We start from the raw sequence: 19,553 nt of genomic DNA, 5'->3' as shown, positions 1-19,553 counted from the left end.
TAGGTTTGGGAAAGTATGGGGAAATTTAACCCATTTCATTCTTCAGTCATTAACAGATGCATACATTATAGAAATAGCAAACAGGTGTGGTGGGGTGAGAAGGATCACATTGGAGGATAATTTGAAATGGTGAAATGATGGGAGAGAAGAAAGCTTTAACAGCTTGTATGCTGCAGCTTTTACAATCCTTGGTCTTCAAATGATCTTTCGAATAATGGCACAAATTCCTACTTATCTGTATTTGGTACTAATCTGCCCTTAGAATATGTGCTACTTTGCTTTGTTCGTTTTGTTTTGCATCTTACCCATCATTTATTATCTATGTATGCAAATGTTTTTACATGTGAGGAAGATTGCCAGTTAATAATTGTAAAGTGGTTTAAAAAAACCTCATTGCATTTGTTGAGATTTAAATCCTACATCAGTCCATCCATTCAGTGCAGCTCCTGAATGCTCATACCTTAATAAAAATTTGCTGGAAATTGTATTATTAAACTTCTGATTTTAGGTCACCAAATGCCAATGTTTCTTAATTGTCCTAATTTTAAGATGTATGACTTCAACTTCCAGGATTCTCCAGCCAGCATGGAGAATTCTGGAAGTTGAAATCCACACACCTTAAAGTTGATCAAATTTAGAAACGCTACCATAGAGTGAAACAGCTGTCCTTCTATGATACATTTGCATCAGAATATCAAAAGGGGTAGGAGTGAAGGAGGGCAGTACTTTAGGTATGGATTGGGATTCCAATTGGAAACCCTGTTTCTTTTGTTTTGTTTTGTTTTGTTTTGTTTTTAGAGGAAGCTTGTCATTTCTGCTCCCTGGGCAACAAAGCGTGGGATCATGCCAGAAAATCACTTAGTGGCAGACTAATAACTGCTTCATTTGGATTTGCTTTCCATGCAAATCTATCAGTTAGTATGTTTCATAACAGGGAGGAGACACTTCTGGACAGAAGCCTGTATGTGGTTCAGGGAGAAAGCTCTAAACAGGCCTGGAAGAACGGCTTTTCCCTGAACAGAAGGGACTGGTTTATATTCATTGTGCTTTTTGTTTGCTTTAATTAATTTATGTTATCAGATGAAACTTAAATAACTTAACACAGACCTAGTAGGCAGAGGTTTAGGGAAGGGAGCCAGAGTATTGCAAAAACTTTTAATCAAAGTCAAGTGACTAATAAATATTTGCATTCACACATTTTCACACAGAGCATCAAAGCCCAGCCCATGGCTGCTGTAAATAAAGATCAGGAAGGAAGGAAGGAAGGAAGGAAGGAAGGAAGGAAGGAAGGAAGGAAGGAAGGAAGGAAGGAAGGAAAGAAATTTATTACCCACCTTCATGGGAATGATTTGATTGCTCTCAGTTCCTGCTAGCAGGAATGAGAGAGACTGAGCAAATCAGTAAAGGCAGTCCTGGATAGTCTGCGTTTTCTTCCAATAAGAAAAGAAAAGTTGTTTATGTCTCCCTGCAACAGGAAACATATTGAATTAGTTCCACTTATTTAGGACAGCATATCAAAGGAAGTTTGATGCTTCTGGCTCTCTAGAGAAGAAGAGAAAAAAAACTCTGCATTTATAGCTGAAATGGTACAGATTTCCAACCATGGTTATTCCTGCAAAATGGGCAAATTTCTAAAGGTTTCCCAGAGTTCTGTGAATTTAGCACTTTACAGTGTATTGTAAATGACTGTACTTGTAAAGGACTCTACTTCTGGGATATAGAACAAGGACTGGCAAACTTAGTTTGAAAAGACACCACCACAACCCCTTTGCTTCCATGGTAGAAGCAGGCCAAGAAGTACAGGAGCCATACAAGCATGCTACTCCATCAGCAAGCAGGCTACTGATAGACTATCACTGCCCAGGTTGCCTACTATGCCAGGCCCTCAACCTGGTCCCTTGCTCCAAGATCTTGTCTGAATCTTGGGCCTGCTGATCTGAACTATTATAGTTCAGAGAGGATAATTTACTGTACATTAGGAAGGAGAATGTAATATTAAGTATGATTTCTATGAAGTACCCAGAATTATAACCTGGGACTGGACAGTAACCCCAGACAATTCTCTCTTTAATTACACAATTTATTTTATAGAAATCTTAAGTTTTTCAGCTTTGTCTCAATGAGTTGAAATGATTAGCTGAGCCTTTGGATAAAGTCGCTTGTTAGTCTTGTGGATGTGGTACTAACCATCTGACATTTCAGTTTGATCTTGACAAGGACTAAGAAAATCCAATATGATTTCTTTTTTTTTCCTGGATAATGATGACCTACTGAGAGACATTACCTACTGGGCAACATCACCAACTGATGAATATCTGTTAAGTGATGATCTATTCAAGAATACCTGAGTAGGTAAAGGAAAAGTCAAATTCTTAATGGAACCAATATAATCATTCCTCATAATTAAACTTTTATTTATTTTCTAATTATATAATCATTCCTACTTTGGCAACTTTAGGATGTGTGGACTTCAGCTCCCAAAATTCCTCAGCCAGTATGGAGAAGTCTGGAAGTCCATACATCTTAAAGTTAACAAGTGTGAAAAGCACTGGTTTACACTAATCTAATTAATACTAATCCTCAGCTTTTGGAACTTTTTAGAAAGTGTTGAAATATAGTTTAGAAACCAGTTTCTGTAAGTAAGTATTATGAGTTTACCTTTAATAAAGATAAAAGGGTTGTTTTAGACAGGGTCCCCACTCTGTAGTTTTCCAGACACATGAAATTAAATTGTCTTTGTCTCCAGCCAGCACTGCTCATTTCCTAAGAGATCTCTCAGAACAAATACAGCTTAATCCTTTTAATAGATTCTTAACAGCAAGGTACTTTGCTACACAAATATCTTTTTGACACTTTAATGAATAAGCTCATCAATCAGAAGTAGTCCCTGGCTATGAATAAAGTGATTGATTTGTTTCAATAAATGTCTTATAGAATAGAATAGAGCTGGAAGGGACCTTGGAGATCTTCTAGTCCAGCAGGAGAACCTATACCATCTTTTCTTTAAATGATTGATATTTTCTTCCCTTATAAAGTAATTGAAAATACATGGGGATGATCTGGAATTTTCTGATAATTTCAACCATGGTAATTTGTCAGTCTAATGAAATTTCATGTATCCTTATAAATGACATACAATAATTAATTATACTGCTAATTATGTAGTTCATAATAATTTATTCATTCAGTATTTGTATAACTATGTTATTTACTTGGCAGAGTCTTTTTTACTGATTGCAGACACTAAGCATATGTAACTCTTAACTAGTGTGTTTATCTTGAAAAGCTCAACCTCAAATGTGGGGACTTTCTGATATTTGAATAAAATAGAATAACAGAGTTGGAAGGGATCTTGGAGGTCTTCTAGTCCAACTCCCTGCTCAGGCAGGAAACCTTATACAGGTAGTCCTCGAGTTATGAATGTAATGGAGCCTGCCCATTCCATTCGTAACTCGAACATTCGTGGAAGTGAATCTCGTACCTCGAATGAGATCACTCCCTGCTAGTTAAGACCATGTGGCTTGTTAAGTGAACATGAGGTATCTAATGGAGGACCTAGTGATGGAACAGGCCCCCAAGGCCTCACCGACCCACTAATATACCTCATGCTTCTCCCTTCCTTCATACTGCCTGGACTCACCTTAAAAAGATCCATCTCCTCTCTGCTGCAGTTCCTGCTGCCGCCCAGATCAGAGGCCAGGGGACACTTTCGTGTTTCTCTGCAGGCCTGATTTGGGCTTTGGAGGCTTTTTCCAGGCTGCTGCTGCCCGGATCTGAGTCTCGGAGATGCTTCCATGGTCTCTGGAGGCCGGATCCAGCCTCTGGAGGCCTGCAGAAGCATCCCCCAGCTTTAGTTCCATTCTCTTTTGCAGAGAACAGAGGCCTAAAGTAGCATGAGATCACATGAGATCGGTAGCGTGAGATCTTGCGCCATTGATCTCATGTGATCTTTATTTATTTATTTATTTTATTTTAATTCCATTTATATCCCGCCCTTCTCCGAAGACTCAGGGCGGCTTACAAGCTTAGCAGTAGCCTTCATTCTATGTATATGCCTACTTATTAGGGCTTTCACACACACCCCAAGCGGCATTATTACAAAGTCAGCTTAATTGCCCCCAACAATCTGGGTCCTCATTTTACCTACCTCGGAAGGATGGAAGGCTGAGTCAACCTTGAGCCTGGTGGGATGCGAACCTGCACTAATTGCAGGCAGCTGGTGTTACTTAAGGAGGCATTAGCCCACTGCTCCACCAAGGCATTACTTTAGACCTCCATTCTCTTGTGAACGCACCGAAGGCCTGGAGCAGCCAAGAAAGCAAAGGATCTCGATCTTTGCAGGGTGAATATTGAAGGCCTAGTGCCTAGGGAGACCCGGAGGGAGGGAGGAAGAGACACTTGTAAGGATGAACAACTGCCATGGTGCAGCAACATTCGTATTTTTGGGATTTGCTTGTAAGCACTAGGGGGTGCTTATCACGTAATTTTAAACATTCACTAAGGGAATGCTCACAACTCAAGGATTACCTGTATCATTTCAGACAAATGGTTGTCCAATCTCTTCTTAAAAACTTACAGTCCATTCACAACATCTGGAGGCAAATTGTTCCACTTTATTGTTCTGTTAGGGAATAATTTATTGGCTAATCTTATATCTGTTATATAGGAAACAGAAATGTAAAAGAAGATGTGCAAGTAAATGCTACAAAACACCTTCAAAGAAACAATGTTGAAAAGTGACATTGCTCTGTTTCGGTCTCAGGATTTGTAACTGGGCCTTTCAGCACTGCTTTCTGATAACCTTTGCAAACTGCAGACACTAAAAATGAATTTTGAGAACTTTTTTTTGCAATCAATGAGTATCAGTATGCTAGACCTGCTTTTACATCTAAAGTTATTTATATTTTTATTTAAAAAAAAAACTATTCAGTGGCATGACTGTGGCTGAAATGCTTCCTTTTCTTGAGTGCTTTCAAATCTTGAAAATGTTATTCAGGAATGGTTCACCACTTTCAAAGTGGTGAAAGCTGTGGTCAGTGTAAGCTGTGAAGATTTTGAAGTCCACATTGTTGCCTCAGTTGGCACTTTCTCACTACACAATAACCACAGCATGGTTTGCTGAGCTGGGCTGTCCACGATCATGCATTCATGGTTCAGAAATAGTTATTCTGTGGGCAGTTAATTGCTAAATGGGTGGCCAGGTTTTTTTTATGGGCTTACAACTCATCAGCTGTTGTGGCATCTTACCCCAATGGTTTGGTTAGTATTTCAAGGGGCTGCCCAAACAGGTAGCAGGGTAGCTGAGAAGTAAAAAACGTTCTCACAACTCTTGTTCTCCTGCTTTGTTTACTTGTCTGCAGAGGCACATTGGGGTTGATTTTTAAAAGCAAAGCAAAAAAGGGGTATGACTAGTATTTCTCCAACCCACCCAGAGGAAATAATATATACTTATGGTTAATTACAAAAGAAAGAGAAACTGTATATGATTGTGTGCTTCTGTTACTTCACTCCCCCCGCCAAATCAGTTAGGATACCTGCTCTCAGTTGCCCCACAACTACTGCTGGTGGAGTACAGACAAGCTTTTTTCCCCCCTTATTTGTTTGCTGATACATTTATTGCATTGGATTTAGAGCTACTCAACTCCCAAACAACGCTGGGTGGCTTACATCACAAAAATAAGGGGGGAAAATGAAGAAAAAAACCTGTACATCTGGAAAAACAGTCCAATACCTAGAAAAGAAACTAATGGGGGCTTAACAATTACCCTAACCCCAGGCTTGGGAGCAAAGCCAGGTTCTTAAAAGATTTGTGCAACTGTTGTAGGTTAGGAAACAAACAGCTCTCCAGGGGAATACTGTACATAAGTTCTCCCACTTACAGTTAGTTCTAATGCAAATGGGATCACTCATACTGAGTTTGGCTGGGAATTCTGGTAGATGTAATTCCCAGCACATTTCAGGGCTGCCTAACTGAGGTAGATTGGGTTTTCCTGTTTGAAATAACCATCACAAACCAGTAGCTACTGGTTTTTATGGAACTATTTGGGTCATTTTTAAAAATATAACTATCATGAGTATGCCCCAACTTATAATCATGCTTGCTTTCAAAGAATAGGTTTAAATGCATGCCCTGAAATAAACTTGGGAATGTTTTTTTCTGATCACTATTAATCTGCTGTTTTTGTAACCAAACACATATGTTTGTTTATCTGATTAAACAGTTAATGATATCAAAATTGATTGCTGGATGTTGTATCATCCTAAAGACATTTCCGTCACTGTTTCTGGGATCTGTCTTATGTTGCAGTCTGTAAAAAAAAAAAAGCAATGTATTTATAATTTTAATTTCTTGCAGATTTCATCTCATCAAGCAATCAAAACCCGTATTTTAGAAGAGTGAGGTTTGATGTTTCAGCAATGGAGAAAAATGCTTCCAACTTAGTGAAAGCGGAATTTAGAGTCTTCCGCTTACAGAATCCAAAAGCTCGTGTATCAGAACAACGGATAGAACTGTATCAGGTAAAGCTTTGATTATTGCAGCTTTTATGTTTTTTTAATATGAGATTTTTTCTATAGCACAGTTAGACACTGTAGAGTTAAATAGATAGTAATATTCATTCTCTCTTCTTTGGACACTTTGGGAAATGTAGTTTATGAGAAGAGATCTCAGGCTCTGCACAGAGGAATCTCATTCATTAAATTTATTTTCTGATCCCTCTTTTTTTAGATTTGCTATGTGAGTCCAGGAGAAGCAAATTTTCCAGGCCAAAAGTCATGTTGCATACCTCATTCCAAAAAACAGGAATGAGACTAGGATAAAAAATAAAAGTGATTTCATTTCATTTGGATTTCATTAAAATTACACATAGATAACATGATTAACCTGAAATTGTCTGATTGGTAATTCTTCTCCTTTGCTATATTAAACATTACAAATCTGTTACCTCAGACTTTAGTGACTGATGGTTCCAGTTTAAATTAAATTGTGGTTCTGCTAAGGGGGAAAATCAAAATCCTGAAGCTACAACAGACAAGGTGTGAGTTTTCTTATTTCACCAGTGTGAGGAGATCATAATTTGTAACTTACTGGAATGATCCAAGCAATATATGGTCCTTCTTCTGTTGCTCCTGTTGCCACAATGAGATTTAGGGCTAAAAAATCATAAATACTGTACATACGGGAATATGACATTTATTGACATTCACAAGGGCTGGGTCTAGATACATTTTACTCAGTGTGTCATACTGACTGTAAGATGTATAAACATGTTTATCATTACAGTGTTTCATCTTTTTTAGAAGCAAATCCAGTTCAGCACAGTGCAATTTATTCTCAAATAAATCAAGCACAAGATTGCAGCTTTACTTTGTAAAAAATATGACAGTCCTGGGTGGAGTACTTCTCATCCTCAGTGACCCCACCTGACCTCATTTTGTCTTGCTTCAATTGATGCTGTTTTGTGTTCCATGGAGTTAAAGCCAGGAGCTTGTTTTATTTTGTTTCTAACTGCTCAGTGCCAGCAAGCTCTTTTTATGCTCTTTTTAATTCACTTGCACTTCATATGTAATCTAGTTAAATCAACTTGCTCAGATTTAAGGCCGATTAGTTCCACTGAAGCCAGGGACACCAATCTGGTACACATATTTGTATTTCCAAGTAATCTATGCTAAAGTTGTTGTTTTTTTAAAAAAAATTATTCTTTTTTTTTAGTCATTTGGCAAATTTCTGTAAAGTTAGGCCCTGAGATGAATACTTAACATTAAGATCCAGCCTTAATAGATTTTTATTCTTGACTTATTTTTGCTACTGAATTAGATTTATAGATTGCCAAATCCAAAGACCGTAGGCAGGTTACACAGTTAAAATAGCATACAAATACAATATGAAAACTACATTGATAAACACAACACGTTGGGGAGAAAAATACACTTAGACACTAATAAAACTATAAAACTTCTGCACTGCACCATTCAGTTGGAAACCCATCAAGAACAAAGGTTTTTCTCAATTTCATAGCTTGGATTGTCTCTGCAATTTCCGGTTATGGTTGTCCCAATTTCCTTTCATATTTTTGATGGATCTCTTCTGTTTAATTTGTTCCCCCAGTTTAGTAATTTGCTGTTCAGTTATAGATGTCTCCAGTTTATATAGATGATTTTTTAAAAAAAAAATAACCATAAAAATAGTGTGGTCCAGTGGTTAAATCACCAGGTTACAAACCAGGAGACTGAGTTTTTAGTCAAGCCTTAGGCATGAAAGCCAGCTGGGTGACTTTGGGTCAGTTTATTCTCCCTCAGAGGGTTATTGCTGTGGGAAAAGAGAAGAAAGAGGAAGAAATACTAGGTATGTTAGCTGTCTTGAATTATTATTACAGGTAATCCTTAACTTACGACCACAATTGAGTCAAAAATTTATGTTGCTAAGTGAGGAATTTGTTAAGTGAGTTTTGCTGCATTTTGCAACTTATCTTGCCACATTTTTTAAGTGAATCACTGTAGTTGTTAAATTAGTAACATGGTTGTTAAGTGAATCTGGTTTCCCCCTCTGCTTTTGCAAAGGTGATCACATGACCCCGGGACACTGCAACTGTCATAAATGTGAGTCAGTTTTCAAACTTCTGAATGTAAATCACGTAACCATGGGGATGCTGCAATGGTCATAAGGGTGAGAAATGGAGATAAGTCACTTTTTTCAGTACCGTTGTAACTTTGAATGGTCACTAAGCAAACTGTTGTAAGTTGAGGACTACCTGTATTTTAAAAAGACAGGATTAAAAAAAAACTAAGAATTTCTGGCTCAGCACTGTAACAGACCATTCTTTGCCTGAATTGCCAATGAAGTTTTGCTGTTGTTTCTGTCTGTGAGTCTATAACCTGTCAGCTTTCTTCTCTAGATCTCCAGTAATTCCAATTAACTAATAAAATTATTTTAAAAGCTTGGGGGAGGAGAGGAAATAAAATGATTAAACAATCTCAAATATCCAGCGTCTCTTCCTTTGCTTATAAAAATGGTTGACAAATCCAGGAATTACTGGAATTTAATCATATGAAAGGTTGAATGTTATGGGAATCTCTTGAACACATATTCTCAGTAGCATTTTTGTTGATTTTGTGACATCTTTATTTTATTAAGAAACATCTTGCATAGAAAGAAAAATAAACTCTGACACATTTCTAGTTTACAAATAGGCATTTGAAAAAGAAATAGGCATTGTGACATGGAGGGCAAGCAAAGAGTGGAAGTACCTTGAAACATGCTCTCATTTTAAACGGTTGTAGCAGTTTGTTTTTATGGTAGTTCATTAGCTACTATAAAGCTATAGTAGACATATACTATAGTCTATACAGATTATAAAACAAGAGTGGGTTCAAGTGATTTTTCCATGGAAACAATGTCATGTTTTGACAGCACATGAAGTATCATGAAAAATAGAGCCAAAATTCTGGGTTTTACTGCTGCTCTTATCAGGGTCTTTAGCATACCTAGATACTTGATAAGCTTGTGGAAAGAATGGAATGTACCATACCACATGGAAAAGGAGAAGGAAAACGTTTTAGAGGGCAGGTGCTGCAATAGTGTATTGTGTCCCAATAGGTGGTATTGTTTAATTGAGGGGGCCAGAGCCATATTGATTCAGATGGGCAGGAACTGTTGTGATTCAGGGTCAGCCTGTGGGTTCGGCAGTTGGGTCGGATGATTCAGAGGAGGAGGAGGAGGAGGGTGTTGAAGAGCTTGATGAGAGTCCTCATCTGGTCACGACGCAGACCCAGCTGTGTGAGCCTGACAGCGTGGATGAAGATGACCCACAGCTGGCCCTGTTCAAGGATGCCCGACGCAGGAGGCAGTCAATCAGGAGTAAACAGAGGAAGGCAATAGGGCTCCTCGGAAGGAGGCAGAGAGAAGCCACGCCCTGAACTGTATTTAAGGGGGAATGCGTGGGAGGGCTGGTTTGCTGAAGGCAACCGCTTGAAAAGCTCCTGTTTCTTGGTTTGTGTCTTGTTCTATTTGTTTTTGTAGCAATAAATTTGGCAGGCGTAATTCCAGCCTCTTGCCTTCTTGTAAAAGGGGTTGTCCCTGCCTTTTCTGCAGGGCCGGTAGCAGGCTGGTACAGAACAGGAACCTTGGGAGATAGGAGGAGGACCTATGCCCTGAAAAGCTTTATAGGTGTCGGTCAACACCTTGAATTGCACCTGGAAGCCTAATGGTGACCAGTGCAACTCAATAAGTAATAGTCTCATATAAACGTACTGTGGCATTACCAACCTTGCTTGTGCTGTTACATTCTGGTTCAACTGCAGCTTCCATAGAACTGCAGCTTCTATGGAACTCGAACAGCATCATATAGAAGGCCAACTCTGTGGTGGCTGAAGCATGAGTGATAGTCTAGAAGGCCTTCTGATCCATGAGCAGACACAGCTGCCACACAAGACAAAGTTGTACGAGGGCCCTCTTGGTCGCAGCTAACATTGTTCATTGAACAGGAGCTGTGAATTTAAGACAATCCTCAGACTGGGTACCACTACTGAATGGTGGAGTGAAACCCCACCCAAACTGAAGATGGAGACAACCCAAATCCAGAGTCTCCCCAAAACTGCATCCACTCTTAATGATAGTAGATAATATATGTGACATAGAACAAAAGAGAACAGAACAGAATAACAGAATTGGAAGGGACCTTGGAGGTCTCTAGTCCAATCCCCTGCTCAGGCAGGAAACCCTATACCATTTCAGGCAAATGACTGTCCAGTCTCTTCTTAAAAACTTCCAATGTTGGAGCATTCACAATTTCTGGAGGCAGGTCCACTGATTAATTATTCTAATTATCAGGAAATTTCTCCTTAGTTCTAGGTTGCTTTTCTCCTTGATTAGTTTCCATCCATTGCTTCTTGTCCTGCCCTCAGGTGCTTTGGAGAATAGCTTGACTCCCTCCTCTTTGTTGGAGCCCCTGAGATATTGGAACACTGCTATCATGTCACCCCTAGTCCTTCTTTTCATTAAACTAGACATACCCAATTCCAGCAACCATTTTTAATATGTTTTAGCTTCCAGTCCCCTGATCATCTTTGTTGCTTTTCTCTGCACTATTTCTAGAGTCTCAACATATTTTTTACATCGTGGTGACCAAAACTGCATGTATTATTCCAAGTGTGGCCTTTCCAAGGCATTGTAAAGTGGTATTAACACTTCATATGATCTTGATTCTGTCCCTCTTAATGCAGCCTAGCACTGTGTTGGCTTTTTTTGGCAGCTGCAGCACACTGCTGGCTCATGTTTAAGTGATTGTCCACTAGGACTCTGAGATCCCTCTCACAGTTACTACTATTGAGCCATGTACCACCTATACTGTATTTGTGCATTTGGTTTTTCTTACCTAAATGTAGAGCCTTACTTTTTTCACCATTGAATTTCATTTTGTTAGATAGTGCCCAGTGTTCGAGTCTGTCCAGATCCTTCTGTATCTTAAGCCTATCTTCTGGAGTGTTGGCTATTTCTTCCAGCTTAGTGTCATCTGCAAGTTTGATGAGTTCCCCATCTATCCCCTCATCCAAATCATTGATGAAGATGCTGAAAAGTACTGGGCCTAAAACAGAGCCTTGGGTACCCCACTTCATACTTCCCTCCATGTAGATGCAGTTCCATTGAGGACCACATGCTGAGTGTGGTTGGTCAGCCAGTTACAAATCCATCTGGTGGTGATGCTGTCTAAGCCACATTTTTCTATCTTACCTAGTAGTAGGTTATGATCAAGGAAGACTGCAGGTAGTCCTCAACTTAGGACCAGTCATTTATTAATCTTTTGAAGTTGTGATAGAGCCCCCCCCAAAGGTACTTACAACCCAAATTAGAAACTACAATTCCCAGGTCACCCACAGTCATGTGACTGCCTTTTGAGTGCTCAACAGTCAGCTAGCATTTACAGTCATGTAATTGTGATTTGCAACATTTTTGTCAGAAACCACTGTTTACTTCCAGTTTCCAATAAAAAATACCCCACAGTAAAGTTCACTTAACGATCACAGCATTTGTGAAATCAGGTGCGGTTATGTGATGACCTGTTTAATAACTGCCACAATCTATGACCATAGTTGCAGGCTCAATTATAGTAATGAGTTGAGGGCTACCTATATAGGATTTTGAAAATTCCAAGAGGCACATATTTTTTATTTATGAACTGAAAGACAGCATTTATTTATTTTATTTATTTATTTTATTGCATTTATATACCGCCCTTTCCCTGAGGACTCAGGGCGGTTTACAGGGAATTAAAAATCAAACATACAAAAGTTAAAAACCAAATTAAAAAATATTAAATCAACCCTGTACTCTTAAAAACCCCAGTTAAAATTTTCTCCTCAGCCTGGGCCCGAGAGCTCAAAGAGCCAGGTCTTCAGGCCCCGGCGGAATGATCGGAGGTCGGGGGCAGTCCTCAGCTCCACCGGCAGCTGGTTCCAGAGGGCAGGCGCTCCCACTGAGAAGGCCCTATGTGGTCTTCAAAATTGAGCCGTGAGTCCAGGAGGACGCCCAGGTTGCGAGCCCTATCAGCGGGGGGTAACACCTCACCCCCCATCGTTAGAGGTGGAATAACTTGGTTAACCCGAGATGCCGATATGCACAGCCATTCAGTCTTGGCGGGATTGAGATGAAGCCTGTTTCTCCCCACCCAGACCTGAACCGCCTCCAGGCACCGGGACATCACGGAGAGGGCATCACTGGGTTGGTTCGGGGTGGAAAGAAAAAGTTGGGTATTATCAGCGTACTGGTGATACCCCACCCCAAAACCACGAATGATCTCGCCCAGCGGCTTCATATAGATGTTGAACAGGAAAGGCGAGAGGACCGACCCCTGAGGAACTCCACAAATGAGAGAGCTCGGGGCGGATCTCTGCCCTCCTGTCAACACCGACTGCGAGCGGCCCTGGAGGTAGGAGGAGAACCACCGTAGAACGGTGCCTCCCACTCCCAACCCCCTGAGACGCCGCAGCAGGATACCATGGTCGATGGTATCGAAAGCCGCTGAGAGATCTAATAGGACAAGGACAGAGGAGCAACCCCTGTCCCTAGCCCTCCAGAGATCATTCACCAGCGCGACCAATGCCGTCTCCGTGCTGTGTCCGGGCCTGAAGCCCGATTGGTACGGGTCCAGATAATCAGTTTCCTCCAGGAACAGAGGGAGCTGATGCGCCACCACACTCTCAACAACCTTTGCCAGAAAGCGAAGGTTGGAGACTGGACGATAGTTGTTTAAAGCAGCTGGGTCCAAAGCAGGCTTCTTGAGAAGGGGTCTCACCACCACCTCCTTCAGGGCAGCAGGGAAGACACCCTCCTTCAAAGAAGCAGTTATTACAGCATGGAACCAGCCTCGTGTTCCCTCCCGAGCCGCATAAGCTAGCCAGGAGGGGCACGGATCCAACAAACAGGTGGTGGTGCTCAGTCTCCCCATGATCCTGTCCACATCATCAGGGGAAACAGGGTCGAACTCAGTCCAGATAACGTGCTCAAGACCGCCTGATTCCTCCACATCAGACTCTGCCCAGTCAGAGTCCAGGCCGGTCCGGATCCGAGCGATTTTGTCCGCCAGATGATGACTAAACTCCTCGGCTCGTCCCTGCAAGGGATCCTCTCTCACCTCCTGGTTAAGGAGGGAGCGAGTCACCCTAAACAGGGCGGTTGGGTGATTATCTGCGGACGCGACAAGGGCGGCAAAGTAGTTAGACTTCGCCGTCCTTATCGCCGCAAGATAAGACCTTATAAAGGTTCTTAACTGCAATCGGTCGGATTCGGATTGGCTGGATTGGCATAAAATAACATCCATAGTAATAGCTTTCATGGTGGCTTCTGGTTCCGGATCTCAGTGCGGCCAGATGTGTGAGGGAATCACTCCTCGCGTCGCCTGGATTTCTTCATCGGGGGCCCCCTGTAAAGGGTTCAAAAGTCACCCTGGAGGGGCGACGAGCGGGGTAGAGGTCTCTCCAGTCGGCAGTAGAAGGGTGGCAGCCCTCCCTTCGGCTTGGAGCTACTCTCCAAACCGAAGAAGAAAGGATCAGCCACTCCCATGGCCCATTGTTTAGCCATTTCCTGCCGAAGCGAAAGCACAACAAAGCACTTGAAAACTGGGTGAGAATTGCCTTCTTTTTTAATCGTCTACTTTGCCTGTCAAAAGCTTCCTGAATTTATTTTATTTATTTTTTATTATGGGACTTATATGCCGCCCTATCTCCCAGAGGACTCAGGGCGGCTAACAACAATAAAAACCAACAGTACAAAAGTTTTAAAAAATAAATAAATAACAGCCCCAAATATTAATTATACAGTTAAAATTAAGACTTTTAAAAACCCATCATCAATCCAAGTCAGCCTGATGGAAAAAGAACGTCTTGAGGTCTTGAGGTCGTGGCGAAAGGACCAGAGGTCCGGGGCCATCCAGAATTTGCTTCCCCTTGTGAGGAGAGAGGGAAGAGATCTTTGGTTTTTTTCCCCCACCCTCCTTAATAGCGGCCTTTATCTACATTGGGAGAGGGAAAAAAGCCTTGTACTAAAGAATACTTATTAATTGGACTTACTGCCTTTCTACTTTTGGCCCAAAGTTCCTATATTTACAGAAATGGACTATTCTACCTATTAGTCTAAAAAAGGGAATAAAAATAAATAAATAAATAAAAAGACTCTGTCTGAAAAGGATTTGAAGTAGTGGCTAAGTCTATTACAGCAAATGAATACTACTGGCAAACATGTTTGCTTACATTTTACATATCATTAGCATCGAGATAAAAACCTGAAACAGCTGGAGATGAATTTGGCTTAGACTTGTGGAGGTGGACACTTACTGATTTTTGTTTGAAAAATAGCCACCACTAAGGACTATTTATAAATACTACAAAATGGAGAAGGATCAGCCATAAACCTCGCTTGACTATAACCTTATACTTGAAACAATCTATAGAATCACTGAGATGTCTATCTCCAGATTTAATAATTTACATGCCAACCTTAATTTACAAGTGGAAACCCAGACTGCAACTAAAGAATTTACACTTCGGAATATAACAAAATTGGAAGGTACTACTATTGAGACAGAGGAATATAAGCAACAACAACAAAGTACTGAAAAAACTAATATCCAAAACCTGACTTTACTCAAAGAACCTTCAATTTTTAAAGTACAAGGAACTACTACTATGACAGACAATCCTAAAGACCAACAACAATCAAGGAAAAAACTTAATACTCAACTTTTGACTCTCTCTAAAGAGCCTACAATTTCAGAAGTACACTACATGCAAGATAGTGATGCTAATATAGAGGACGCTGAAGACCAACAAAGACAACTTATGGAAAGCTTGGACAGTCAACTACTAACTATAAAACTGGATAAGATTTTCTTCTCAAAACAGGTCAACCCAGATAGAAGAAGAATCCAGACTGAATTGCAGACAGAGATGTTAGAGCAAATAAAGAGAATGGAATTAACAATGCAACAATATAATGACTATAAATGGTTCAACTTTTGTACATTGCTGATGGTTGGATGGCCTCCTCTGGTGCAAATAATATGCATGCGAGCAAAGGAAGACCTACTTGGCAATTTAAAGCCTTGGGTCTGGAAACCCGACTGGCAAAAAAAAGAAACCTAGAGTTAGATTTAAAAAATGAATTCCTAGAGAATTATGTAGGTCATTCTGTTAGTAATTAGTGACTTATTAGGATCTGAAATAGAAAATATTTGTGAGATAGAATTAAAATGTGTTTAAGTACTTATTAAGCTTATTCCAAATATTATAAATTTATATATTGATAATATGGAAATTTGGCTTATGGATCCTATGTCTGATGTTAAAATTTTGGTTATGTATAAGTAGAACTAGACTGATAAATATAGACTCTCCAATTGGTAACTTGTGATGTATTAGGATATGAAACAAACAATGTTTACTAAGTAGAAGCTAGCTGTTTAACTATTGGGTGTATGTTAGATGATACAGTCTTTAGTGTAATAAGATAAGGGAACTTTGGGTTGTGAATACTGTTTGGGATGTTAAAGGTTAAACTTGGATACTATAATTAACATCAAAATTAGATAAAATTTAATAACAGGATATAGATATACTTTATCGAAATTGGATTGACAAAATCTTCTCTAATTCACCATGCTATTCCTAGAAATTTGTTAGTTTAAATACATTGTATTGAATGTTGAGGGAAATAGAGAAGGATGTTATGATAATGTAACCCGAACTATGTATTGAAAACTCTGTTACTCAATTGATGACTACCCAGGTATCATGATGCTTTCTAAATATATAGGTTGTAAATTGAAAAACTAATAAAACTTGTTTTAAAAAAAGTAATAGCTTTCATGGTTTCATGGTTCTGATTTTTAATCAAACCTAGCATGTTTCAGGCAAGTGATAGTCAAAAAGAATTTTGATTAGTGATGAATTTGTATTTATTCCTGATAATTTCTGAACTCTTCTAAACTATTTGTGTTGTTTCAGCCTTTTTCTGAACTGTGACCATCCTATTTATGCATTCTTTATATACTTTATATTTTGACAATATAAAGTGTATAAAGTAGAAACAATGGTAAGGTATTAAGATGTCTTCTATCACTGAAGATATGTTTTGGCTAACTAGTATGATGAAGAACAATACTTTTATAATGAAATTCTTCTGCCCCAATTTTCTTCAAATTGGTTAATCTCCATAAACTATATTAGAATATGATTAATCAAAAGCAACTATCAATTGATTTCCCCTAGGGGAATCTGCTAATGCAAGTGGATACACTGGAGGAAATCTGGTGTAATATGGCAGCTTTATTGTGGGAAGTATCAGTACTTGTGTTAAGGACAAAACTGACAGGCAACTAATGACAGCTATTGTATTGTAGCCCATCCCATTTTTTTTCCAATAAAAACCTCATTGCACACTTACCTGTACACTTGTCTTCAGTTCTTTGCATGGCTACAGATGGGTACAACGAAATACACTAGATTCACAGTAATCATTTCTCAAGCAAGCCAAAAATAAATTACATTTTCAGTATTTTCACAGCTTAATACATTTTAACCTCTAGCAGGAAAAGAAATCTTGGCAAAGATGACTTTTTGATAAAATATATTTGGCTCAGGAAGAAAGACAAACTTAGAGCACTGTTTTACCCTTATGTAAGCTGTAGAGATTACAGGCACTGAGGTGTGGTACTTATAGCAGCCAAGATAAAGAACTGGCATCGAAATAAAAGATGAAAGCATCAGAGAAAAGATAGTTGTGCAGGCCCATGGTAGCTTTTCCCTTAGAACCCTAATGTATTTAAATGGTTTTTTTCACAGATACGAATGCTAGAAATTTTCATTTTTAAACTATGCTAGTTTTTACCATGATAAGTACAAACAGAGGAAATGGAAGCCACTTTTAAGAGACTGTACGAACAATTAATATCCACTATAGTTGTGTTACCTTCATACAAGCTATAAGTGGGTTTGTGTAGTGTGCCACATGTCCTTGTTATTTGCAATCTTGCATGATGAACGTGCTTGGCAAGATCACAGGAAGCGGATCACAGAACTATCGGCTTTAAAACATTTGGCAAGTCCTATGTACCTTTTGTATTTTGGCAAGTATGCTGCACCTCGTACAATAGCTTGTTAAGGTCCACACTCTGTACTCAGTGCCTGCCAGATACAAAGCTGACTGAAGCCAAAAGAAAGACCCCGACTGTCTTCTGCAGAACTATTTCCCTTTGCAGCCACATAGCTTTAAGGAAGTCCAGCTGATGGAATAACATGACCTGCAGAATTTAGCAGGTGGCTGAAGTTGCCAAAAACCCTGCTGTCAAAAGTTATTCATGGGAAATATCCTGGAAATACTTTTCAGCAAACAGCCAACAACATTAATCACTTTCAAGCAAGCAAGAGAGAAGCAGGCATTTGTGCTAAGGCCACTGCTTAATATTTGGGCATAGTAAGAGGCAGAATGGTCTGTTTATTATATTTACTATGTTATACTGTGTAATATTTAGTATGTTTATTAAACTGACAAGTCTTCTTTCCTCTGTGAAGTTAAAGAAACCCTGTATGGCCCTCTTTTTCATTTTATCTTCCCAGAGGATGGTGTCTCCTCCCATTTCGTATTCGGGTCTTTTCCCGTGTAGGATTCTACACGGGAAAAGACCTGAATACGCCAAGCAAGTATATTCTGAATGCTTAACAAACATTTAACATACATACATACATACATACATATACATATACATATACATATACATATACATATACATATACTTGCTTTTCATAATTGCTTTCAAGAGAGAGAGATAGTTGGAAGTAAATAAAAAACCTTGTGATATGAGATGGTGAAATAACCTTTTGAGTATGATCGAACTATATCTTGAATAATGAAATGGCTGAATCTTATTACCTGGATTCTTTTCAGGCCAATGTTTAGATCAGGGATGGCATTGGTAAAAATGCTTGCTCCTGAACTTTGGAGTGGGATGGGGATGATGCAGCTGTCCTGGCTCTCTCAGGAGCTTTTGATCTCTCAGTGACTTTTGATACATTGATACTAAGGTATTCTTCTGGACTGGCTCCAGGGGTTGGGAGTAGGAGACAATATTTTACAGTGGTTCTCCTCCTTTCTCCATGGCCGGTTCAAGTCAGTGTTGATGGGGGAGGAAAGTTCAAGCCTTAGGCTCTGCAGGATGGGGTGCCTGGGGGCTTGAGTCTTTCACCTCTACACTTTAACATCTATATGATTGCTGGGGGAGGTTATCCAGCAACATGGGGTACAGTTTCATCAGTATGTTGGTGATATGCGATTATCTACCCTGGGCCAAGCAAGTGATACTATTGTGGAGTTATTGAAGTTCCTGGAAGCTGTAAGGGTCTGGATGGGATCGAACCAATTTTGGCTGTATCCTGGCAAGATGGAGTGGCTTTGGGGTTTTAGCCCTGTGGGACTTGGTAATTTATCTTTTTTTTTTTTTACTCTGGATGGGATTGCACTTCACCAAACAAGAGTGGGGGCACAATTTAAGAGTCCTTCTGGATGCACGGCTCCTGTTTGATGAGCAAGTGGCTGCCATATCTAAGGGAGGGGGAGGTCACTCATGCTTTAGTTACCTCCAACCTGGATTATTGCAATATGCTTTACATGGGGCTGCCCTTAAAGACCATTTGAAAGTTACAACTGGTCTGGAAGACAACAGCTGCCACTAGGTTTGCCCATGTTACATTTTTATTGAGTGAGCGCATTGGCGTCAGTTTTCTTTCAGATGCAATTCAAAGTGCTGATTATCACATTTAAAGTTCCACATGGCAAGGATTCTGACCATTTGTGGGACCACCTTTCCCTAGAATATGTGCACATCCCACTAGAACAGATGGGGTGGGCATGTTCCAAGTCCCCTTCCTGAAATCTTGCCATCTAGCAGGACCTCAGTAGCATGACTTTTCTATGTGTACATGGAAGGAGGGTAACTGAGCCTGGTGTGGGGCATCTCAAGCAGACAACTATGGCACAAGGGTTTTGTTCATTGTTTTATTGGTTTGAT

General features: G+C 39.8%; 1 protein-coding gene across 1 annotated transcript in view; it reads left to right on the top strand.

The window, feature by feature from the left end:
- Window positions 1-19,553, top strand: part of TGFB2 (transforming growth factor beta 2) — a 94,167-nt gene that overhangs the window by 62,845 nt on the left and 11,769 nt on the right. The window contains exon 2 of the mRNA XM_083348951.1: window positions 6,356-6,519. Within this exon, the coding sequence (XP_083205077.1) occupies window positions 6,356-6,519 (164 nt within the window). The remainder of the gene's footprint in view (window positions 1-6,355; window positions 6,520-19,553) is intronic.

This window comes from Vipera ursinii (genome assembly GCF_947247035.1).
Source record: "Vipera ursinii genome assembly, chromosome: 1".
Lineage (NCBI taxonomy): Eukaryota > Metazoa > Chordata > Lepidosauria > Squamata > Viperidae > Vipera > Vipera ursinii.
This window is presented reverse-complemented; position numbering and strand designations above follow the sequence as displayed.